Source organism: Palaemon carinicauda, chromosome 22, assembly GCF_036898095.1.
Source record: "Palaemon carinicauda isolate YSFRI2023 chromosome 22, ASM3689809v2, whole genome shotgun sequence".
In the NCBI taxonomy this organism is placed as follows: Eukaryota; Metazoa; Arthropoda; class Malacostraca; order Decapoda; family Palaemonidae; genus Palaemon; species Palaemon carinicauda.
The window spans coordinates 68,994,704-69,020,658 of record NC_090746.1 but is presented as its reverse complement, the minus strand read 5'-3'; the positions used below and the strand labels follow the sequence as shown (position 1 = coordinate 69,020,658).

Genomic DNA, 25,955 nt, shown 5'->3' with positions numbered 1-25,955 from the left:
GGTAGAGGGTAGGTGAATGAAAACTACCTGCTACGAAAAAAATCACAAAGTTTCCAAAGACATAGAAATTATAATGCATGTGTTTATTTACTTGAAGTTCGTATGTTGATTGTGCTTTCACAACGTCCTCTGGAATTTTATAGCAATGCCAATGTTACATAAGGTGATAGAAAGAACAAAAAGTAAGTGGAGAACAAGAAAAAAGAACCAAGAAAGAGGGAAACATAGATAAGAGTACAATGCTGAAACCTGCTAACTAAAACACTGGCAACAATTAGAGATCGCTGGCAACTCATAACATAGGAATAGTAAACTGAGGGTTCAAATACCTCCTTTAGGGTGCATTTATGTAGGAATGAACAATAAAAGTTATCATAATAATATTATCTTGATTTCTTTTAGAAAAGAAGCGAAAGCTTGCTGCAAATCTTTGGGAGCTCATAACTCAAAAACATACTTATTCCCACTTAGGTACATTTTTCTCACTTATTTGTTGTTCGATATTAAAGAAAAAGATATCGTTGAAAAGAAGAATAAAAATTCCACAATTCTGTCAGACAAAATTTTGATTTTCGTTTTACATTTTTTTTCATGATTATTTTCCGTCTAGACGAGGAAAAAAAAATAAAAATTCATTAAAAAAAAACAGAAAGGAAAATCAAAATTCTGTCTGACAGAATTGTTCGGTTGTTAGAGTAGTTTTTGTGGTATAAGTTTCAATACAATTGGTATTATAGTAGTGGGGAAAAATGTACCTAAATATTTTTTTTAAATCATGATTTTTGCTCATAAATCCAAAAGTTTTTGATCAAATGACTTGAAATTTTTATATGATGAAGGTATTATATGTGTCTAAAACATATATAGAAATTGTGTAATTTGGATCATTAGGAAAAAAATGGCGGACATGGCGGACGGTCCCCTTAACTGTACTATTCTTTAAGTAGGGGCGGGTCCGGAGGACCCGGGCCTAACATAGGTCTAACACAAGAATAGAGCTTAACTGTAATATTCTTAGGTAGGGGCGGGTCGGAGGACCCGGGCCTAACATAGGTCTAACGCAAGGTTAGAGCTTAACTGTAATATTCTTACATAGGGGCGGGACCGAGGACCCGGGCCTAAACATAAGTCTAACTTGAAACTAAAGTATAGCAATCCATTCCGGTCAAGCCGGGAGCATAAAAAAGGATGCAATAACAAGGAATTAAGACACATGGTGTCTGATTTCCCGGGGCGGGTAGACCCCGGGCCGGGAAATAAAAGTATATCCAATACCAATTCATTTAGGGACTCCGGGGTAGTGATCTGTCATATATAATCATCATAGGAAATGTTATAAAATAATAGGGGGGCGGAACTGTAGCTAAGAACCGCCAATCGAACCCGGAGGGTTTCGTATAACATAAGCCAGCATGAAAAGTGAATATAAAATAGGGTGCACCGGGATCCAACTCTGTTGACCGGTGGCCAACCAGACTAGACAGAGACGAACCCGCCGGGCCACCCGGAGGACAAAGTCCATAAACACTGAACTACCCCCTCTAAAAGGAGGGAAGGCAACGGTCCCTTAGTGGAGGGGGGAGAAGCCTAGCCACCCACCTAGCTAGAGGGGGAGCGTGGGGGAGGATCACGTGATACGAGGCAGCAGGGCTACCAACTGACGATCCCCAACCAGACAGATCAAACGGAGTAATGGCACAAATATTCATTATAATAATAATAATAGCGTTAAATTATATGAATAAACACATAGAAAATTTTTGGGCAAGGCATGCAACATAATAATTAAATCACAAAAGACACACCTGATGGCTAAAAATAACATTGCCGCCTAGCACGAGGGTCGGCAGCCATAACGATACGTAAATGATATCGGCCCAAAAATTGAACCACGAGGATTCTAAACGCTAAATAATGAATATTCACAATAACAAATAATATTTGATAATAAAATTAATACACATAGTAACACCGCAAGTGAAAATTAAAAGCTCTCAAAAACAGGAGTACCAACTGTAGTGAAATCAAGCAAGATCGGTATGAACGAAGAGAATAAACTCCTATAATATAAATATTAAACGATCTAGGTTGCTCAAAACACAGTAAAACCCAGCTTGGTACTTAACTTAGACGGTGTCTCCTGGGAAACCGACGAAGAAGCCATAATTCAATGGAAAATAACCAAAATCGAGAGCACAACAAAAATGCGGGTTACTTTACTCGTCGTGCTAAAAGGAGTTGGGTTCTGAGCGGATGCATTGTTAGTACCGAGTGAGGTTGAACGGCTCTCCTCTATTGGGGTTCTCTGTCGTGGATTAATCTAAATAGTGCGGGACCTCTGGAATATACGCCCAATTTTATACCGACACCAATAGGTGAGCGAGCTAGTTAACCTAGCACTCCTTTACATTTTTTCTCTGGTATATTTAGCAGTAAATTACCTAAGAATAAGTGCTAAATGGAGCTTATTCACTGGGCGGCACAGGTTCGAGCCCAGAAATCCGTTTTTTGGGCTTAGGCCATGTCGTGCTGATGGAAGTTTACCAGAGCATTAATGTATCTGTGGATTTATAATAGTGCCGTTATCTCGGATTAACAATTTCCTATCTGATCGTCAAGACCAAAGACACTTGATGTTACCGTAATACATCAATCAACTAAGCATACCAAATGCCAGCTCTTCCTGCCCCCTACAGGGAAAAGTCTATATAGACTCTAGGAAAAAACCCGAAAATTGTGAGTTCAAAGAACAATTAGCAAGCAGAAGTATATTGTGTCCTTATATACGTAAAGCATAGTTTGTACTAATAGGCAATGAATAGAATACTGTACCTCCCAGGTCCGGATCTAGACAGATAGGTTTATGTTCACGTAGGGATCATAAAACAGTAAAATAGACATGGTACAACCAAACTTACCTGTTTGCAAAAGAGAAGACATTAGTCTTACAAAGTCCTAAGAGGATCAAAGATGCTCTGATATACATGATCTATAAAATCTTGAGGCGAAAGAGACGCAAAGATTCCTTCTAATGTTTATTTACAAGAAACACAGAAATCATGATTGGAATTAATATATTTTTACTAAACATATTGCATAAAAAAGCATAACAGTAATAACGAAATAAATAAGTTTCATCTGAAAGAGAAACAAAAGCCACTCAAAGAAATAAAGTATTTCACTGCATAATGTTTTTACCAGGAACACTAGCATATAAAATGCTGGCACTTGTGTCAAATTATCATGCTTGAGGTCACCTAGTTAGATAAAACAGTTCATAGTGTCTCTAACAACACAATACTTATCATGATATACCTAAGTCTATCATGTACACCCTTCACTAAAAGTCCCTATTAGTGCACTGTCCTTCGCAGTAATCAAGCAGCAGGTTTTATTACACTACCTGCAGCTACCACATGAAACTTGATTTCCTGTAATTGCTTCGCATAGTGCTTAAAGAATACCCTGGAAGACTTCCATCCAGTATAGGCACGCAGGTTTTCAAACGACATAGTCTGAAAGAAGTTTAGAGACGAGGCAACTTTTCTCGGATCGTGACCTGCGGGTGTACTGTCAGGATCCGCTCTGCGAATAAAGTAGGTGATTTTCGCCCTTATCTGTTTCAAAGATAACGTTGAACCAGAAGTCTCTCCCCTGAAAAGCTGACCTTCCTTAAAGTCTGAAGTTCTACGAAGATAGACCTTTAGGCATTCCACTGGGCAGAGGGATGCTTCTTCCTTCAGAGGGCAGATTCTCCAGGGACCCCATCCCATCTCTTAGTGGGCAGCTCGTTCTTGGCGAGAAACGACGGATTCGGAAAGAGTTTTAAATCTCCGTTCGTTGTAGACTGAATGTGGCCATCATCCCTCGAGAGGGCCACTATTTCACTAACTCTGGCTCCTGAGGCTAGTGCAAAAAGAAATATCACCTTCTGAGTCAAGTCCTTCAGCGAGCAATCTTCATTGTTCAAAGTTGAAGCCAGATGAAGAACCTTATCCAAAGACCATGAAATGGGCTTTGGGGGAGCTGCAGGTCGAAGTTTGGCGCAGGCTTTTAGAATCTTGTTGAAGATTTCAATAGAAAAGTCCACCTGGAAGGCGTATAGAATTGGCCTAGCCAATGCAGATTTACAAGTAATAATTGTATTAGCTGCTAATCCTTGTCCGTGAAGATGGATGAAGAAGGACAAACAGAAGTCCGTAGAAATCTCTTGCAGTTTCTTCGCCTTAACAAAGGCTACCCATTTCTTCCAGGAAGACTCGTATTGTCTTCTTGTAGACTTTGACTTATATTCTTCTAAGAAGTTAATACTGTCTGCAGAAATCCCGAACCTTTTCTTACCTGCTAGGGTGAGAAAATCATGAGATGAAGGTTCTGGGTTTTCTCTGATGAAGCGTAGACTGTCGATTTCTGCACTTGCTGAGTTAGAACTGGTTCCGGCAACGGGATCAGCTTCAGGCGTAGTTCTGTTATCAGAGGGAACCAGACACTGCCTGGCCACTTGTGGGCCACTATCGCTGCCCTCCCCCGAAAGGATCTCAATTTGTCGAGGGCTTTCAACAACAGGTTGGTTGGTGGGAACAGGTAAATCCTGGACCATCTGTTCCACTCCACGGACATCGCGTCCGTTGCTTCCGCTAGAGGATCCTCGTACGGGGCAACATACCGGGATAGTTTCTTGTTGTCGCTCGTTGCGAAGAGATCTACTTGCAGTCCTGGGACTTTGTTCAATATGAAGGAGAATGATCCTGCGTCTAGGGACCATTCGGACTCTATCGGATTGATCCTGGATAGAGCATCCGCTGTCACATTGCGGAATCCTTGGAGGTGGACTGCTGTCAAGTGCCACTTCATCCTCTTGGATAGATGAAAGATGGCCAACATCACTTGATTTAATTGAGGCGATCTTGAGCCCTGTCGATTTATGCATCTCATTATCACTTCGCTGTCTAAAACCAGGCGGATGTGGATTGAGCAGCGAAGTCTCAGTTTCTTCAGAGATAGAAACACTGCCATGGCTTCCAGGAAGTTTATGTGGAAGGACTTGAAGAGTGGCGACCAGGTTCCCTGCACCTTCCGACGATGAGTGTGACCTCCCCAACCTTCCTTCGAGGCATCCGAGTGAACGGTGACTGCTGGTGGAGGTGGTTGCAAGGGTACCTTTCTTCTTAGGTTCTTTGCTTCCGACCATGGCTTGAGAATGGATCGCAGACGATTTGGGAATGGTCTTCGTAGATCTCTTCGATCGTTGTAAGCGTATTTTCTCCAAACTCCTGATGCATCTTTTAACTGCACTCTCAAAAGTGGGTCCGTCAAAGAGGCAAACTGGAGAGACCCCAACACTCTCTCCTGTTGTCTTCTTGATATTCTTCGAGATTGAAGAAGACCTTTGACAGACCTTGCTATCTCCTTCCTCTTTGCTGTGGGCAAAGAGAGGCAATGTGACTGTAGGTCCCAGTGAACTCCCAGCCACTGGAACTTTTGAGCCGGAGAAAGCCGAGACTTTTTCAGGTTGATCTTGAACCCTAGGTACTCTTGGAATTGGATCACTTTTCTGGAGGCTTGCATGCATTCTTCTTTGGATGCTGCCCACACCAGCCAATCGTCCAGCTAGGCCATCACCTGACCACCCATGAGGTGTAGTTGTCGAATGACTGCGTTTGCAAGCTTTGTGAATATTCTTGGAGCAATGTTCAGACCGAAGGCATGGCTCTGAAAACGTATTTTCTTTTCTGGAGCTTGAACCCTAGGTAGGGGGAAACCTGACGGTTGATTGGCACATGCCAGTAAGCATCCGTCATGTCTATGGAGACTGTGTATGCCCGTTTGGGCAGAAGGGTCCTTATGTGCTGAAGCGTCAGCATTCTGAACTTGTAGTTCACAATGAACTTGTTGAGTGGTGATAAGTCCAGAATGACTCTGAGCTCTTCCGAATCCTTCTTCGGAACACAGAATAGCCTTCCTTGGAATTTGATGGACTTTGCTTTCCTTGTGACTCTCTTGTCTAATAGTTCTTGAACATATTCTTCCAGAACTGGGGTTGATGGTTGGAAGAATTGAGGAAAGCTTGGTGGGGTTGAGATCCAACCCCAGCCCAGTCCTTTCTTGATCAGGCTGTGGGCCCAAGGATCGAAGGTCCACCGATCCTGAAAATGGAGAAGTCTCCCTCCTACCGGCAGCATCTCACTTAGAGTGCTGACTGGAGGATTTACCTCCTTGGCCACGACCACCTCTGTTGCCCCTGCCTCTGAAGGGGGGCCTCGAGGAACCCCAAAAGGAACCTCGAGACTTTGGCTTAAAAGTAGTAGCCTGCCTTTCGTAAACTGGGGTGAACACTGGCGACTGAGAAGCCAGAGTTTGGGGCACCAGTTGAAAGGTGGTGGTGGGTTGTGCTACCGTCTGGGGCACCGTGGCAATGGGAAGCTGTTGCTGCTTTGGTCGAGAGGGCAAGCGAGGTCACTTAGACTTGTTCTTCGGCTGGGACCCTCATCAGCTGAAAATTTTCGTTTTGAAGACAAGCCCCATTTGGACCTCTTTGACCACTTCTCTCGGGAAGAGGTTTTTTCCCCAGATGTTAGAAGCTATCAGCTTCCTAGGTTCGTGTTTAACGGAAGCGGAAGCAAACACGAACTCCCTACAGGCCCTTCTGGCCTTGATGAAGTTGTACAGGTCCCTCGTTACCGTAGCCAAGTGAGCCTTGGCGAAGATCATGTACATATCCGGGGTGTCAGGGATACTAGCCATCATCTCTAGCCCTGTTTGGAGAGACATGGAAGCAGCTAGGCGTTCCTTAGTTTCGTGTTCTCTCTTTAAGAGAAAATCAGTCAGCTTTGGGAGATCTTCGTTGAACTGACGTCCAGCGATATCGGCCTCCAGCTTCCCGACTGTGAAGGTGACATGAACATCCTTCCAGTCCTTGTCGTCTGATGGGAAAGCAAGGGAGAAAGACTTGCTTTCTTCTAAAGTGGGCCAAGGTTTACCTGCCTCCACAGCCTTCAGAGCTGCTTTAAACCCTTTGTCCATAAAGGGAAAAGCGCGTTGGGGGTCAGCAACAAACGATGGATGTTTTTGGTAAGAGCCGGCACCTTCGAACTAGTGAAAGCCCTCTCTTTCAAAGTTTTGGAAAATAAGGCTTGTGCCTTAGCAAGCTCAAGGACAATTGTCTCCTTGGGCTCCGTCTCTTCTTTAGACGCCGGTTCATTCCTAAGGCAGACGCAACAGTCCGGATAGGCCCCTCTGCTGGGCCAGAACTCGATTTCCTCCACTGGTACTGTGCCCAGTTTCTCCGAGAAGAATTTTTTGCCTGCTGACATAGGCATATGCTCTGCGTACCTCCAAGGGTTAACGTCAGAGAAAACAGGAAGGTCCCTCACGTTCAGCTTCTTCGGGGCCAAACGTGAAGACACCAACTGCTCAATCTCCGTCCGAAAAGTGGCTTCCTTCTCGGACGACCTCTTCTGTAGGTCCTGCACCATGGAGATCAAGGAATGAAGAGTGCTCGTGATCGAATCGAGCTGAGGTGGTTGAAGAAGAAGTTGATGGTGCCGGATCGTCCGCTACAGCTGAAGAAACCGAAGCTACTTCGGCATTCTCAACATTCTCTTCAGGGGGGCAACTGCCTCCTGATCCAACTCTTCCACGAGGAGATTCTTCTCTGTCTCCTCGGAGACGACAGACATGTTGTCGTCCAAATGGATACCCTCCAATGTATCCGCAACATCAGGTTCCTGGGTCTGCTGGACCTGAAGTTGAACCAAGGGGATCCCAGGTTTTGTCTGAGGAATGATAGCATCATCATGAGCTCTGGGGAAGAGACAATCCCTCATCCTAGCATTAGGAAGGTATGGGCCCGAAGCATTCTTTTGAAAGCCCCTGACCCATTTACGCAGCGTGTCCCTAGCTGCATCCCTAGACTCTAGAGTCTTTTGGTCATCAAAAGCCTCCTTTACCAAATTTTAACAAATGGCACATACCTGCTGGTCCCAATACTTGAGAACCCCTTTGGTGATAGAGCAGCGAGCGTGGGCCCTGCACACTCCATGTCCGTAGAAGTTCTTGCTACGGACTCTACAAAAGTTGTTCCTGCACTCGGGATGCTCCTCCTGTAAAGAAACAAAAACAAATGAGTTTTCTGTGAAGTCTTCAGATTTCGACTTAAATTAAGCATTATATTTAGCTTGGATAGGGTAAGCTATAGGTAGGAAAGACACCTACATGTGCCTCCTGTCCAGCCATTTGCTATGACCTCCTCCCATATTGAACTAGGCAATTCTTCAGATTTCGACTTAAATTAAGCATTATATTTAGCTTGGATAGGGTAAGCTATAGGTAGGAAAGACACCTACATGTGCCTCCTGTCCAGCCATTTGCTATGACCTCCTCCCATATTGAACTAGGCAATTCCTAGGAATTAATTACTGTAAGACATTATCCAAGATATATTAAGTGTCCTCATGACACATCTTCCATTATGCACAATATGGTGGATAAATCTAATGGAATTTAACCATTAATAAAAGAGAGAATCATTTCTCTAAATGATGGTCTCACAAATGGCTGCCCAAGAACCACATGTAGGTTGGAAAAAATTGGTTTTCCAGGGCACAGCAGTAGCTGGCGGCAGTATGGCGGCAGTATGGCGGCAGTAGGGGGTAAAAGTCCATAAGTAAGGTAATACCCTAAGGAATTACCTAACCTGAGTGATTCTGATCTCAAAAGTAACCTCAAGTAGGGGAAATCAATTTCCCAGAAAGGGTTAGGTAAAGAGAACGCCCATAGGACATACTCTTAGAGAGCAGAATCACGTACTAAGGATTTCCACTAAAGAAGAAACCTATCTTCCAGTTAGAAAACCTTAGAACAGGACTGTCTGCTAGGCCAGGAAAAGGAAACTGTAAAACAATACCTTTAACCCTGGATAGGTACGGTGGGTCGTTTGCGACCCCGAGCGTCAAAAAAAAACAGGTTTTTCTTACGTGACTCACCCCTGTGACTGAATTTGTGGGTGATCGACCTGCAGGAGGTGTCTCCCCTACACGCTCTAGTAGTGTCCAGATGTGCATTGCTGTAGCTGTACTCCTTCCCCGATTTCTGAGACGCGTCGGGGTCGTTCGCGTCCGAGTTTACCCTTCTGAGGTAGTTTGCATAATTATCAAAGTTATTACGTATTATGAAATTGTCGTAGAATGGTGCAACTTGTATAGGTTATCAGTTGTGGAAAGTCTTGGTGGATTGTTTGGCTACCATGTGCATGTTTTTTTTTTTAGTTAAAATGTCGTTCATCACCACGAGGACCATTTTACCGCGAGTGCCCCTTTTTCATTTTTTTTCATTTTTTTGCAAAGTCATTTTTCCGTAAGATATTGCCAAATAGTGTCGTAAAACTTTTGCTTGTTTAGTGTTGGAAAGTGTGTCTAGATGATCTGGCTACCCATGCATGACTTTGTTTTTGTCAGATACGACGTAGTTATTGGTATATTGGGTATTTAACTGCGGTTACCAATTTCTGTTTTTTTTTCAATATTTGTAAAAATTACTACGTAGTAAGGAATCGCCGTATATTATTCATTTTTTTTTCATGTTTATGTGTTAGAAAGTGTGCCTTGATGGTTGGGCTAACACGTGCATGTCTTTTTTTTTATCTGAGATGTCGTATATTAGAATGTCGGGCATTTTACCGCGAGTGTCCCTTTTTAATTTTTTTTAATTTTTTTGCCAAGTCATTTTTCCGTAAGATATTGCGAAATAGTGTCGTAAAACTTTTGTTTTTTTAATGTTGGAAAGTGTGTCTAGATGATCTGGCTACCCATGCGTGATTTTGTTTTTGTCAGATACGACGTAGTTATTGGTATATTGGGTATTTAACTGCGGTTGCCAATTTCTGTTTTTTTTTCAATATTTGTAAAAATTTACTACGTAGTAAGGATTGCCGTATATTATTGATTTTTTTTTCATGTTTATGTGTTAGAAAGTGTGCCTTGATGGTTGGGCTAACACGTGCATGTCTTTTTTTTTTATCTGAGATGCCGTATATTAGAATGTTGGGCATTTTTCCGCGAGTGCCCCTTTTTATTTGTTTTGCATTTTTTTGCTTAGTCATGTTACCGTAAGGAATTGGCAAGTAGTGTCGCAAAACTTATATTTTTATAGTGTTGGAAAGTGTTTCTAGATGATCTGGCTACCCATGCCTCTTTTTTTTTTAGCCAGATATGGCGTATATATAAGTATGTGTTCGATTTTCCTGTGATTGCCATTTTTTCGTTTTTTCCCATTTCTTTCAAAATTACTACGTACTAAGGAACTATCACAGAGTAATATTTCATTTATATGTTTATTTGTCGGAAAATATGCCTTGATGGTTTGCCTAGCACGTGGCTGAAATTTTTTTTTTCTGAAATGCCGTATATTAGAATGGCCATTTTTCCACGAGTGCCCCTTTTTATTTGTTTTGCATTTTTTTTGCTTAGTCATGTTACCGTAAGGAATTGGCAAGTAGTGTCGCAAAACTTATATTTTTATAGTGTTGGAAAGTGTTTCTAGATGATCTGGCTACCCATGCCTATCTTTTTTTTAGCCAGATATGGCGTATATATAGGTATGTGTTCGATTTTCCGGTGATTGCCATTTTTTCGTTTTTTCCCAATTCTTTCAAAATTACTACGTACTAAGGAACTATCACAGAGTAATGATTCCTCTAGATGTTTATTTGTCGGAAAATTTTGTTTACTTTTTTTTTGATTGAATATCATCAAATTTTTTTAGCTAAAATATTGTTTTACATTTTTTTATTCGATTTTATTTCCCTTCAAAAAAAATTTTTTGGGTAAGAATTTTAATTTTATAGTCGTAAAATAATCGACAATTATCCAGCAACCCACCATACAATTTTTATGCATATCCAATAATAATTAGATTAGTAAATAACACCTTGAAATTGACATACCCTTCCTACATTTCAAGAGGCAGATTAGGGAGTCTGAGTCAGTGTGGTTGGCGGCCATTTTGTGGACATATCCGAAGCGTAAGCTGCCCTATCTATATATATTCTTGTTCCCTATAGAATTTGTGATATTTTGGTATATTTTTACCTGCATAAATATCATATTATATATTAAATATATGTATTTTTTTACGAAATTTCCAAGTACTCAAAAAATTACCTTTAGATATGGCCCCTGATATAAATGTAATTTACAAAATAATGAAGATTTTTTTACATATTTCTATTTTAGGATAACATATGTTTATTCCCTAAAAAAATTAGCCACTTCCTATTTCATTTGGGTACCCAAAAAAATTCATGAAATTTGGACAATTTTTTTTGGCCAAAAAAAGTTACCCTTTTTTTCTCATTTCAGATCTTCACCTCCATGGGTCTGACTTCATCCAAAATACATCAAGATGTGTCCTAAACATTCAAGAATCAATTCCTAAAAGGATTTGTGTATATATGTATAAACTTTTTTTTTTATGAATTTTTATGTCAGGTCTTTTTTTTTTTCTACTTAATTTTTTAAAATATTTATAATAAATAGTTTTTCTGCAGATGAGTAGTATTTATCTTTACAGTTGTTTTAAGCATTCATTGAAGTTTTTTTTGGCAAAAGAAAAAAGGAGGTTACTGCAAAAACTGATTTTTCAAGAATTTTTTTTGGCGTCGGGGTCGTTCGCGTCCGAGTATACCCTTAAAGGGGTGTCCGAGGACCGTACCTATCCAGGGTTAAAGTGGCCTAGGGAGGACTAGCCTCCTGAACAGCAACTAGGCTAACTAGGAAGTCATTTCCCAGAAGCTAGATGCCTAACACAGACTTACTCTGATGTCCCGTCCTCCACTCCAAACCCGAGGATTGGCAAAGAATCAGCTATGCCAGTTCAAGGAAGGGAGAGAGAAACGAAACGCCCCAGTAAATTTTGCCCGAACATAGGTCAAAGCAAAATTAACTAAGGATAGCCTAGGCTTATCAGAGGGAAAGGGAATTTCTCTTAAATCTCGTAGAGATAGTATTGACTTAAAAGTGAGGGAAAGGGAATTTCTCTTAAATCTCGTAGAGATAGCATTGACTTAAAAGGTATAGGAGATATCAATCTCCCCTTAAAAGGCAATACAAGAGCAATCATTGACATATATCAAGTATACTAAAGCCCTTAGGCTATTAAGCCAAAGAGCATAGAGAGACGTTCATCGAAACTTTCGTATACTAATATGGAAGAGGAAAAATTACACAGTAATATCTTAATTGTATAAAATATTGCCGGAGCTTCAATAAAACTTTACCAGGAAGGTTATATCATGCATGAAGTGTGAAGGTGCCTAGGCTAGGAAGCCTGGCACTCATGAGGCTCGATCATAATAGCCAAAACCACGACAACAATGACATAATATAAAAATCCCTAGCCAAGAAAACTAAATAGCTAAAGTTATTAAAGCAATTAATGCCGGGAATATCGTTCTTGCTAACTAAATGAACAAAAGAATGATCGCATCCATGGTGCCATCCGGCTGGCAACAGCTCTTGTTACGTTAATCACGATCTCAATCGACAAGCAAAACTGGCAAGAGCTTACATTTACACAATTCAAAGATATTACTTAACTTTCCAGATGCTGATGAAGCGGGGGAATCCATCACAATGATGAAAAAGCTTTCAAAATAGCGAGATAACTCGGGAAAAACACCGGTCACCGAAGCTACAAACGAAAGAATGGCTTGGGTGGCGCCTCACGGTGGCGATTGGGTGAACTACTACAGTACATAGGAGAATCGAGTGTTTACCTTTTTAACGACTCTCCTATTTTCTTGCCACTTTTCCCTCTCGAAGTGAAAATCGCTATTTGGGGTGTAAATAGCTGTGAGATGTGTCAAGATATGTCCTTACGCGATATCCCTTTGTGAATTTTTAAGGGATACTCGCTCCAGGAGTTAAAATTCTGGATACCTTCGGTAAATTCTCTAGGATATATCACTGTAGTCACATATAACCTAGGAAGCTACTTATGAAGGAACTTCCATCAGCACGACATGGCCTAATCCCAAAAATGCACAATTACCTTTGTAAACTAATATAAACTACATTAAACAATGTACAGTGAGTTACTCTATTCAGGGTGTTAGTTGACCACGCATGTGCGTTGGCCATTTGTTTCTGGGTTTATGAGTCAACATAATTTTTTGCTCTTCACAGATATTTGTTACCTAACCACCACAAAGACGAAGGGCTGGCTATACAAGATATGTGGTCTTGTATCCAACAAAACAAAAACCTAAAAGATTACAGTATACAGTCTGGTCCCAGTATTCACGGGGGTTACGACCTTTAGACCCTGCGAATGTCGAAAAACCGCAAATTAAGGACGCAGTTTTAAAATGCCTATGTATGAGATCATATACGCTACTAAAAGCTTCACCAATACTTTCTAAAGACAGTCTTATTCATTAATACAGTGATAATTTATTAATATTGCAGTGAAAATGTAGTAATATTGCATGCAGTTATGTATTTCACTAATGTAGTAATGATAATGTAAACACATCTCAATTTTGTACTACAATAATATTTCAATCAAAAAGAAATGTAAGTACAGTACAGGAGGACAGTAACACCGCATAGCATTTATCCATACTTATTACTGTACTGAAGAGTCATTTTCTATGCGAAAATATCCATTAGAATTAACAGAAAATTTAGCAAATTTAAAGGCAAACTTAGATAGATAAATACAGTGTGAATATATGTAATATATGCAATTGAAAAATATTACTAATACACGGTCACAAAGAATATGCACTGTACATATTGTACATACATGTACAGTGTAAGTATTTATAAAAAAAATACCTACTGTTATGTTGAAGGAAGGGGGTGTGACTGTACTTGAATGGTTGGTGAGATTGTTTAATGTGTGTTTTGTGTTGTCAATGGTACCAGTAGATTGGGTCTGTGCATGTATTGTACCACTATATAAGGGTAAGGGAGATGTGCATGAGTGTTGTAATTCAAGAGGTATTAGTTTGTTGAGTGTAGTTGGAAAAGTGTATGGTAGAATACTGATTAATAGGATTAAGGATAAAACAGAGAATGCAATCTTGGAAGTACAGGGTGGTTTTAGAAGAGGTAGGGGTTGTATGAATCAGATTTTTACAGTTAGGCAGATATGCGAGAAATATTTAGCAAAAGGTAAGGAGGTGTATGTTGCGTTTATGGATCTGGAGAAAGCATATGATAGAGTTGATAGGGAAGCAATGTGGAATGTGATGAGGTTATATGGAGTTGGTGGAAGGTTGTTGCAAGCAGTGAAAAGTTTCTACAAAGGTAGTAAAGCATGTGTTAGAATAGGAAATGAAGTGAGCGATTGGTTTCCGGTGAGAGTGGGGCTGAGACAGGGATGTGTGATGTCGCCGTGGTTGTTCAACTTGTATGTTGATGGAGTGGTGAGAGAGGTGAATGCTCGAGTGCTTGGACGAGGATTAAAACTGGTAGGCGAGAATGATCATGAATGGGAGGTAAATCAGTTGTTGTTTGCGGATGATACTGTACTGGTAGCAGACACAGAAGAGAAGCTTGACCGACTAGTGACAGAATTTGGAAGGGTGTGTGAGAGAAGGAAGTTGAGAGTTAATGTGGGTAAGAGTAAGGTTATGAGATGTACGAGAAGGGAAGGTGGTGCAAGGTTGAATGTCATGTTGAATGGAGAGTTACTTGAGGAGGTGGATCAGTTTAAGTACTTGGGGTCTGTTGTTGCAGCAAATGGTGGAGTGGAAGCAGATGTACGTCAGAGAGTGAATGAAGGTTGCAAAGTGTTGGGGGCAGTTAAGGGAGTAGTAAAAAATAGAGGGTTGGGCATGAATGTAAAGAGAGTTCTGTATGAGAAAGTGATTGTACAGAAATTGAATGTGTTTGAGATGAAGTGTCTGAGGAGTATGGCTGGTGTATCTCGAGTAGATAGGGTTAGGAACGAAGTGGTGAGGGTGAGAACGGGTGTAAGAAATGAGTTAGCGGCTAGAGTGGATATGAATGTGTTGAGGTGGTTTGGCCATGTTGAGAGAATGGAAAATGGCTGTCTGCTAAAGAAGGTGATGAATGCAAGAGTTGATGGGAGAAGTACAAGAGGAAGGCCAAGGTTTGGGTGGATGGATGGTGTGAAGAAAGCTCTGGGTGATAGGAGGATAGATGTGAGAGAGGCAAGAGAGCGTGCTAGAAATAGGAATGAATGGCGAGCGATTGTGACGCAGTTCCGGTAGGCCCTGCTGCTTCCTCCGGTGCCTTAGATGACCGCGGAGGTAGCAGCAGTAGGGGACTCAGCAGTATGAAGCTTCATCTGTGGTGGAAATGTGGGAGGTTGGGCTGTGGCACCCTAGCAGTACCAGCTGAACTCGGCTGAGTCCCTGGTTAGGCTGGAGGAACGTAGAGAGTAGAGGTCCCCTTTTTGTTTTGTTTCTTGTTGTTGTCGGCTACCCCCCAAAATTGGGGGAAGTGCCTTTGGTATATGTATGTATGATGTAATAATAATTCAAAAAAATGTAATATTGTTTGTGTACTCACCAATAATGAATGATAATGAAGTAATGATGAAATTTGCTGTTATACAACGATGATGATGATAACACTATTATATCAACTGACATTTTTATTTCAAGATTATTAACCAGTTTGGGTGAATTTGAGTATTTTTCTGCTAAAAAAAAGGCCAGTTTGTGTAGTGAAAATTCGCAAATTTGCGGGGCTACCGTGAATTGGAAAAAAAAACTTTAAGAGCCTAACCAGCAAATATGCGTGGCCTCGAATGGTGAACCGCGAATGGGCAAGGGTATACTGTAGATATAACAAAGGAAGGGGAACTTACCATATTTCAATGCTATTTATTAGTTCCTGATCTCAATTTCTCTAGATATTCCCTCTTAATCTCATCACGTTCTTCTACTGGAGGTAAATTTGGTTTAATACCTGCCCTTCTGCGTTGCACACGAATTTCACTCTGAAAGTTGGTCCCAGAAAAATTAAATACTAGGTAAATTCTGCTTGCTCTAAAAATAAAAACTGCACAAGATTTATTTTTTAGAGCATATGGCAAAAAAAAAGGGATTTTGACGAAGGAAAAATCTATTTCTGGGCGAGAGACCCGTGTCGCCCAGTGAAATGCTCCTAAAGCACCATTTCTAAGGTATATAACTGCTATATATTACCAGAGAAAAAATTGCATGGGAATGCCAGGTTGAACCCAGCTCGCTCACCTGTATAAGGTGTCGGTATAATACTGGGGCGCGATAAATCACAACCAGAGGCCTCGCACCATTTAGATATCTCCTGTCAAAATCCCCGAAAAAAAATCTGAAATTGTTAAGTGAAACCTAATATTTTATTCAAAGTAATGAAACTAACACATCACTGCAAAGAAAAAATTGCACATCCAACTCGAATATATAATTAACTACAAAAACTTAGATAAGATGAAGTGAATCGGTACAATAGTGCTGGGTTTGTAAAATGAAAAATTCGAAGATAATTTGTATTTTTCCTAACCATACAAACCTTAGCTATTTACAGAGGGGGGTTACCTTTTAGCGCAGCTGAAATGGCGAGCCATTAGAATTTAACGAGGGTGTATTACCCCCGCGCTAGTTAGCGGGGGGGTAGGGGAGTGGTAGCTAGCTACCCATCCTCCCCCTCACACACAGATGAATGCTCACTTTCACTTAAGAGGTAGGACTTGTCTTGGTGGACAGGGCTGGCGGGCAAATATGTGTAAATAGCTAAGGTTTGTATGGTTAAGAAAAATGATATTTTAATTATAAAATAAATTTTTGAATATACTTACCCGGTGAATATATAATAGCTGCAACTCTGTTGCTCGACAGACACATACATAAGAAACTCGCCAGCGATCGCTATGCAGGTTGCGGGTGTGCCCACCAGCGCCAACTGTCGGCCAGATACCACTCTCGATGTAAACAAAACCTTCAATTTCTTCTCATCCCACTGCGTCTCTATTGGGGAGGAAGGGAGGGTCGTTTAATTTATATATTCACCGGGTAAGTATATTCAAAAATTTATTTTATAATTAAAATATCATTTTTAAAAATTTAACTTAGCCGGTGAATATATAATAGCTGATTCACACCCAAGGAGGTGGGTAGAGACCAGAGTTAAATATGTTTACATCGTATAAGCTAAGAGTTTTTTCATTTTGACAGTTATCAATATAACAAAACCAAAATAAATAGGTACCTGGTAAGGAAGTCGACTTAGACGATTACTCTGCCTTGTAAGTACGTCTTCCTTACGGAGCCCAGCGATCCTCTTAGGATGCTGACAGACTCCCAGGAGCTGAAGTATCAAGGGCTGCAACCCATACAACAGGACCTCATCAAACCCCTAATCTGGGCGCTCTCAAGAAATGACTTTGACCACCCGCCAAATCAACCAGGATGCGAAAGGCTTCTTAGCCTTCCGGACAACCCATAAAAACAACATTAAAACATTTCAAGAGACAGATTAAAAGGATATGGAATTAGGGAATTGTAGTGGTTGAGCCCTCACCCACTACTGCACTCGCTGCTACGAATGGTCCCAGTGTGTAGCAGTTCTCGTAAAGAGTCTGGACATCTTTCAAGTAAAATGACGCGAACACTGACTTGCTTCTCCAATAGGTTGCGTCCATTATACTTTGCAGAGATCTATTTTGCTTAAAGGCCACGGAAGTTGCTACAGCGTCTTAACCTTAAGCAAAGATCGGTCTTCCTCACTCAAGTGTGAATGAGCTTCTCGTATTAACAATCTGATAAAATATGACAAAGCATTCTTTGACATAGGCAAGGATGGTTTCTTAACCGAACACCATAACGCTTCAGATTGGCCTCGTAAAGGTTTAGTACGAGTTAAGTAGAACTTAAGAGCTCTAACAGGGCATAATACTCTTTCTAGTTCATTGCCTACGATCTCCGATAAGCTAGGAATATCGAAAGATTTAGGCCAAGGACGAGAAGGTAGCTCATTTTTGGCTAGGAAACCAAGCTGCAGAGAACAAGTAGCTTTTTCTGACGAAAACCCGATGTTCTTGCTGAAGGCATGAAGCTCACTGACTCTTTTAGCCGAGGCTAAGCATACCAGGAAAAGAGTCTTAAGAGTGAGATCTTTCAGGGAGGCTGAATGTAAAGGCTCAAACCTGTCTGACATGAGGAATCTTAGGACCACGTCTAAATTCCACCCAGGTGTAGCCAAACGACGTTCCTTAGAGGTCTCAAAAGACTTAAGGAGGTCTTGCAGATCTTTATTGTTGGAAAGATCTAAGCCTCTATGCCGGAAGACCGAGGCCAACATGCTTCTGTAGCCCTTGATAGTAGGAGCTGAAAGGGATCGTACTTTTCTCAGGTATAAGAGAAAATCAGCTATTTGGGCTACAGAGGTACTGGTCGAGGATACGGAAACTGACTTGCACCAGTCTCGGAAGACTTCCCACTTCGATTGGTAAACTCTAATGGTAGACGCTCTCCTTGCTCTGGCAATCGCACTGGCTGCCTCCTTCGAAAAGCCTCTAGCTCTCGAGAGTCTTTCGATAGTCTGAAGGCAGTCAGACGAAGAGCGTGGAGGCTTTGGTGTACCTTCTTTACGTGTGGCTGACGTAGAAGGTCTACTCTTAGAGGAAGACTTCTGGGAACGTCTACTAGCCATCGAAGTACCTCGGTGAACCATTCTCTCGCGGGCCAGAGGGGAGCAACTAACGTCAACCTTGTCCCTTCGTGAGAGGCGAATTTCTGCAGTACCTTGTTGACAATCTTGAATGGTGGGAATGCGTAAAGATCTAGAAGTGACCAATCTAGGAGGAAGGCATCTATATGTATTGCTGCTGGGTCTGGTACTGGAGAGCAATAGATTGGAAGCCTCTTGGTCAGCGAGGTTGCAAAGAGATATATGGTGGGTTGACCCCAAGTCGCCCAAAGTCTCTTGCACACATCCTTGTGGAGGGTCCATTCGGTTGGAATTACCTGACCTTTCCGACTGAGACAATCTGCTAGGACGTTCAAGTCGCCCTGGATGAACCTCGTTACTAGGGAGATGCCTCGATCTTTTGACCAGATGAGCAGGTCCCTTGCGATCTCGTACAGAGTCAGTGAGTGGGTACCTCCCTGTTTGGAAATGTACGCCAAGGCCGTGGTGTTGTCCGAGTTGACCTCCACCACCTTGCCTCGAAGGAGATTCTCGAAGCTTATCAAGGCCAGATGAACCGCCAAAAGCTCCTTGCTGTTGATATGCATGCTCCTCTGACTCGAGTTCCACAGACCTGAGCATTCCCGACCGTCCAGCGTCGCGCCCCAGCCCAAGTCCGATGCCTCCGAGAAGAGAACGTGGTTGGGTTTCTGAACTGCCAGGGGAAGGCCCTCTCGTAGGCTGATATTGTCCTTCCACCAAGTCAGACAAGACTTGATCTTTTCGGAAATCGGGATCGAGACCGCCTCTAGCGTCTTGTCCTTTTTCCAGTGAAAAGCCAGGTGGAATTGAAGAGGTCGGAGGTGTAGCCTTCCTAGCGAGACAAATTGCTCCAGGGATGACAGCGTTCCTACCAGACTCATCCAAAGCCTGACTGAGCAGCGTTCTTTCTTCAGCATCTTCTGGATGGAGAGCAGGGCTTGATCTATTCTGGGGGCCGACGGAAAAGCCCGAAAAACTTGACTGTGAATCTCCATCCCTAAATACAGAATAGTTTGGGATGGGACCAGCTGTGACTTTTCCAAGTTGACTAGGAGTCCCAATTCCTTGGTCAGATCTAGAGTCCAATTGAGATCCTTCAGACAGCGATGACTAGAAGAGGCTCTGAGAAGCCAGTCGTCCAAATAAAGGGAGGCTCGGATGTCCGATAAATGGAGGAATTTTGCCACATTCCTCATAAGCCTCGTAAACACGAGAGGAGCTGTGCTTAGGCCAAAGCACAGGGCCCGAAACTGGTACACCACATCGTCGAAGACGAATCTCAGAAAAGGTTGGGAGTCTGAGTGAATGGGGATGTGGAAGTAGGCATCCCTTAGGTCTAGAGAGACCATCCAGTCTTCCTTTCTGACCGCTGCTAGGACTGACTTTGTGGTCTCCATGGTAAACTTCGTCTTTGTGACAAAGACATTCAGAGCACTGACGTCTAGCACCGGTCTCCAACCTCCTGTCTTCTTTGATACTAGGAAGAGACGGTTGTAAAACCCCGGTGATTGAAGGTCCGAGACTTTGACCACCGCTCCCTTCTCTAGCAAAAGAGACACTTCCAGTTTCAGGGCTTGTCTCTTTTCTTCCTCTCGGTACCTGGGAGAGAGATCGATGGGGGACGTCGCTAGAGGAGGTCTGCGTACAAAAGGGATTTTGTACCCCTCTCTGAGCAACCTCACAGATTGTTGATCTGCGCCTCTCTTCTCCCAGGCTTGCCAGAAGTTCTTGAGTCTGGCACCTACTGCTGTCTGAAGTTGCGGGCAGTCAGACTCTGCCCTTAGAGGACTTGGATCCTTTCCTCTTCCCTCTCTTCCCTTCGGCACGAGCACCTCCCCTGCTGGAGGCTCTGCCACGAAAGGGCGGGATAAACCTGGACGCAGGAGTGTCTATCCTAGGTCTGGCAGACAAGGCAGGCAAAGGGGGAGCTTTGCGAGCCGAGGACGCAACTAGATCGTGGGTGTCCTTCTGCACTAAAGACAAGGCAATTTCCTTAACCAAGACTTCAGGAAACAAGCACTTAGACAAGGGCGCAAAGAGTAGCTCGGATCTTTGGCATGGCGTCACTCCTGCTGAAAGAAAAGAGCACAGAGACTCTCGTTTCTTAAGGACTCCGGACGTGAATGAAGCGGCAAGCTCGTTGGACCCATCACGGACGGCCTTGTCCATGCAGGACATAATGAGTAAGGAAACATCCCTATCGGCAGAAGAGATTTTCCTACTCAGGGCTCCTAAACACCAGTCCAGGAAGTTGAAGACTTCAAACGCCCTAAATATGCCTTTAAGAAGGTGGTCCAGGTCCGAGGGTGACCAACAAATCTTCGAGCGTCTCATGGCAAGGCGGCGGGGAGAGTCTACAAGACTTGAGAAGTCGCCCTGGGCAGAGGCAGGAACTCCCAAGCCGAGACGTTCTCCCGTGGCATACCAGACGCTCGATCTAGACGAGAGTTTAGATGGGGGGAAGGCAAATGCTGTCTTCCCTAAACTCCTCTTGGTCTCTAACCAATCGCCTAACAGCCGTAAAGCTCTCTTGGATGAGCGAGAGAGAACGAGTTTAGTAAAGGCAGGCATGGTAGCAGGAACGCCTAAGACAAACTCTGACGGCGGCGAACGAGGAGCCACAGAAATAAAGTGATCAGGGAACAACTCTTTAAAAACAGCCATGACTTTTCTAAAGTCCAAGGATGGTTGAACTGCTTTAGGCTCATCTAGTTCTAAAGGCTGATCCTCAGGCTGTGGTTCAGCAACGTCCTCATCTGACAGTTCCTCATCCGATAACTGATGAGAAAACGGCAAAGGTGTAGGCAACGTTTGACTCGCAGAGTCCGGTCGCACAGGTGCATACGTGACGGAGCCGGACGCAGCGTCCTGGAACTGCTGAACAGTCTGGGAACTGTCAACAACAGCAGGTGCGCGAGGACGCACAGCGTCCACCCGAGACTGTTTAGACCGTCTGGGTTGTGCAGTCAACACCATACCGGGTTGCGGAGGTTGACGCACCGCGTCAAAACAAGTCAACTCTGATGGTTGATGAACGTCCTGAACGTCACCAATCGCATCAGTGCGTTGCCTAACGTCAACGTGCGGCTGGAAATCCACACTGGGTCGCATCGGTGGAGGTACCACCCCAACTGGTTGACGCGAGAAAGCTACATCCACGTCAACAGGACGCACAATAGAACGCTTGGAAGGCTGATGGCCAGTAGGTTCAACGGAAACCTTCTCAGCGTTGTAGTCCTCCATCAAGGACGCAAGCTTAGACTGCATGTCTTGCAGTAACACCTATTTAGGGTCTACGGAAGCAGGTGCGGTAACAGACGGGGTTAGCGAATGAGACGGCACAACTTTGCCTCTCTTAGGCGGCGAGCAGTCATCAGATGACGGCAACGGGTCCGAACTGTCCCAGTGGCTACATCCGGGACGTTGGACTTGTCCTGAAGGGACCGACTTACGCTTTAAAGGTCTGGAGACCTTGGTCCAAGGTTTCTTACATGAAACACCTTCGGACGACGAGGTAAAAATGGGCTCTCTCGTCTTACTTAGGTAGGGGCAATCTTGGAGAGATACGCCTGATACCCTAGAGGGAACGTCTGTTCGCTGATCAAGGCCTCTCGAACCCATGAGTCGTACGACATTGCTTCTCCCCTGGGCTTGGGAGCTTGCAAGAGGTCCCGGACTAGGAGGACGACAGGCACGAACAGACGAACCCTCGAGCGCAACACTGTTCACAACACTTTGCGTAACACTAGGCACTTTGACACTATCCTTCGTGGCACTTTGGCACTTGAGTTCCTTTACGTCCGCCATGAGTTGATTTCGGTCACTTGCTAAAGCCTCAACTCTCTCCCCCAAGGCATGAATAGCACGCATCATGTCTGCCATCGACGGTTCCTGAGTGCTAGGAGGGGGGTTAGGAACAACCACTACAGGGGAAGGAATAGGTTCAGGGGCATGTGGAGAGGAAAAATCTACCGACCTAGAAGAACTTCTCCTTACCCTATCTCTCTCTAGTCTGCGTGTATATTTATCAAATTCGATAAAATCGAATTCCGAAAGGCCCACGCATTCCTCACACCGATCTTCCAATTGACAGGTTTTACCCCGACAATTGGAACAAACAGTGTGAGGGTCGAGAGAAGCCTTTGGAAGACGCCTATGACAGTCCCTAGCATTGCATTTTCGAAACTTGGGAACTTGAGAAGGGTCAGCCATTTTGAATTAGTCAGGGAAAATTCCAAAAACGATCTAAGTCATCAACAATTAATCCGATTCAAAAAAGAGTTCAAGGATTTATTTGAAGAAAAACACCTGTACTGCGAAAGCTCAAACCAAATTAAAGTACTTCACCAAATATGATGGGAAAAACTCCAGGTTCAACAGCGAGTAAAGTACGTCTTGTCGACACGTCGACAGAGAAGAAATTGAAGGTTTTGTTTACATCGAGAGTGGTATCTGGCCGACAGTTGGCGCTGGTGGGCACACCCGCAACCTGCATAGCGATCGCTGGCGAGTTTCTTATGTATGTGTCTGTCGAGCAACAGAGTTGCAGCTATTATATATTCACCGGCTAAGTTAAATATTTAAAAATACAAATTATCTTCGAATTTGTCATTTGTTCCGTAACCGAAATACAAACCACGCTATTTACAGAGGGTGACTTACCCCTTAGGTAGGGTGGAAAGTCCCCAGCCATACTGGCTTTGGCTTTACCCGGGGACTCAGAATCCGAGTGAGTCGCACTCGAGAAAAGGAGTCCCTGCCCTCACAAGTTCCTTGCTCCGCAAGGAACTATGTGGCCTACGTAAGCTTGTGTGTGAAGGAAGAAGTGTGACCCGTCCTAGGCAGTTGACCTGGAGTTCCAGAAGGAACTCTGGGTTAGGACGTTCCCAATACCACCTCGTCAGGGTATGGGGGACGCGACAGTATTGACTCAATACTCGGAACACAAGGAAGCATGGTTTACCTGCAGAGGTTCGAGGTCAGCTATGCAGAGACCAGGATGCTGCTTCCCCGTAGAGGGGATGATGAAGAAAGAAGTAAGGGCCAGACATACTTCTTTCGTTCATGCAGACTAAAACCTGATAAAAATGCCCTCAACCTTCTGCTACCTGTCCAAAAAGGAGCCTGAGGTTAGACCAGCTGTTGTGTAGCCACCACAGAGCGATAGAAAACGTATCGAGACTCCTGTGGGTCACGCCCTGCAGGAAGCGGGCTGCGAAGGTCATTAGACGCTTCCAGACTCCTGCTTGTAGCACCTGCGTCACAGAGTAGTATTACTCGAAGGCGAGGGACATTGCGATGTACTGTATCCAACATCGTGCTGTAGGGCGACGTGACGGGGGAGGGTCTGGAGACAGGTCGAGATGAATGTCCTTGAGTCTGGGCTGAAGAGGTATACTGGTGACTCTCCCCCATGTCCTCCTTGTGCTCCCAAATCGGCTGCAACTTGAGGACAAACTGCAGCTGTTCCCAGCGCTAACCTCTCGATTCCTTTACTGGCAAGAAAAAGAAGGTCTTGGGACATCAGATACAGAATGGAGACTCGAAATCTTGAATGAATCGGACCGAAGGGCCGGGACCCCCAGATTCTGAGTCTAGCCAACAACTCAGGAGAGAGCCTGAATGTTGCCTTCCCCTCTTCCTTAGAAAGGGGGGAGTCGTAAGAGACCAAGAAGATTGCTTACACACTGGCTGTGGCCAGAGTGAGCAGGAGACCCAAGGCGGAATACAATCCGAGGCCTGTCGTAAAGGGTCTTGAGAAGATCTCTTAAAGGACTAAAAGTCCGAGCCATGCTCCAAGTTGGAGGTCTTCCTCCGACTAGGGCAGGGACGATCGTAGCTTCGCATGAGCAAGGATAGATCCAGCGGGCAGGAAAAAGTTATTCCTTTAAGCCTGAAGGTCAGGGAAAGGCTGAGCGACAGGCTTCATTGCCGAGAGCGGAAAGGAGTTTCCTCCCGCCGACAGGCAATAAGACCGTTATTGCTGGAGAAGAGGCCTCAAGGGAAGAGGTATATCTCCCACGGCACCAACCACCTTAGACTCTTCACTTTGCCTGGGAGACCCCTGTGGATGACTATCGCAGATGACGCGACCTCCGTACCGCGACTGTAGAGGGTTGTCTCTTCTTGAGGAGGAGGCGTAGTGTCTCCAGGCATGAAGCCAAAGCGACGCCCCGGTTCGGGAGAGATGTCGCAGTGTGGTTGCTTGAGTAGTCTGCGCCGTGGGAGAAGCTCTCCCGGGAGTTCCGTCAGGGGAAGCAGAGGGTCCAGAAACCGTTCTGCGCATAGTCCCAGTGGAGCTCTCCCATTGAAAGGTTGACAGACAACCTGGTCTTGTTGAGACCCATTGTCCACAGACAAAAAGGAGGGAAGACGCAAGCGTCGAAGTTGTCCCACCATCACCGGAATGCATCTTGCCAGTCTCGGGGTCTGAGACTGGGGGGGAGAATAGCGGAAGCTTGAGGTTCCAAGCTGTCGCGATCAGGTCCCCCAGACCAGTACTTGCTGGTTACCCAAGGTCAAAGACCCCCAGGTACACTCTCTCTACGAGGCTCTGCTCGGATAGTCTGAGAGAACATTCCCCTGCCTGGAATGAGAGAGCCGATGGTGGTATTGAGAGAATCTCAATCATCCCGGTATCTCTACTGCAAGATGTGAAGGTGTGAAAATGCGTACCCTGCTGGTTAGAATACGCCAGAATCATGAAGTCGACGCGCACGGGGCGACTCGGCAGGAGCTGTAGGATCTGTAGAGGGGCCAGACTAAGGCCCCTAAGCCTGCCTGAATGATGGAGAGGTATCCTTCAGGTCTTGACCATAGGCCTGGACCGGAACATGCCCCCCCCCCCCCCCCCCCTTTCCTTTGACGAGTCCGAGAACAGCATCAAGAATGTGGGGAAAGGACGAGAATATCCACTACCATCAAGAGGCTCCATAGGTCAACACCCATTGTAGGTCTAATAGTTCCGCTGGTCCCATAGGGGCCAGGAAGTCCGGTTAAACATTGCCTGAAGCCACCGGAACTTGGATCGCCCCACATGGAACTTATCCTGAGGCGACCGTTCGGACTATAGACGGGTCAATGAGGAAAGGAGAACTAGGAAACGTTCCAAGGTAGGGCTGAAAGCTCTGCTTGACTGAGAACAGGTACTGCGACTCTCCTCAGTCTTGCCACAGTCAACCGAAAGGAAGGCTCGGAGGATGTGGTAACAGAATCTGGCGTCCCCAGGTGGTCACCCATCCAAGTACCGACTTTGCTTAACCTCGCTGGACG

At 44.1% G+C, this 25,955-nt stretch overlaps 1 protein-coding gene across 2 annotated transcripts in view; it reads right to left on the bottom strand.

Moving 5' to 3' along the window:
• LOC137616531 (coiled-coil-helix-coiled-coil-helix domain-containing protein 7) overlaps nucleotides 1-25,955 on the bottom strand; it is an 83,816-nt gene that overhangs the window by 18,480 nt on the left and 39,381 nt on the right. For both annotated transcript variants that reach the window (XM_068346371.1, XM_068346372.1), the window contains exon 4: nucleotides 15,841-15,972. In XM_068346371.1, coding sequence (XP_068202472.1) covers nucleotides 15,853-15,972 — 120 coding nt within the window. In that variant the 3' untranslated portion in view covers nucleotides 15,841-15,852. The remainder of the gene's footprint in view (nucleotides 1-15,840; nucleotides 15,973-25,955) is intronic.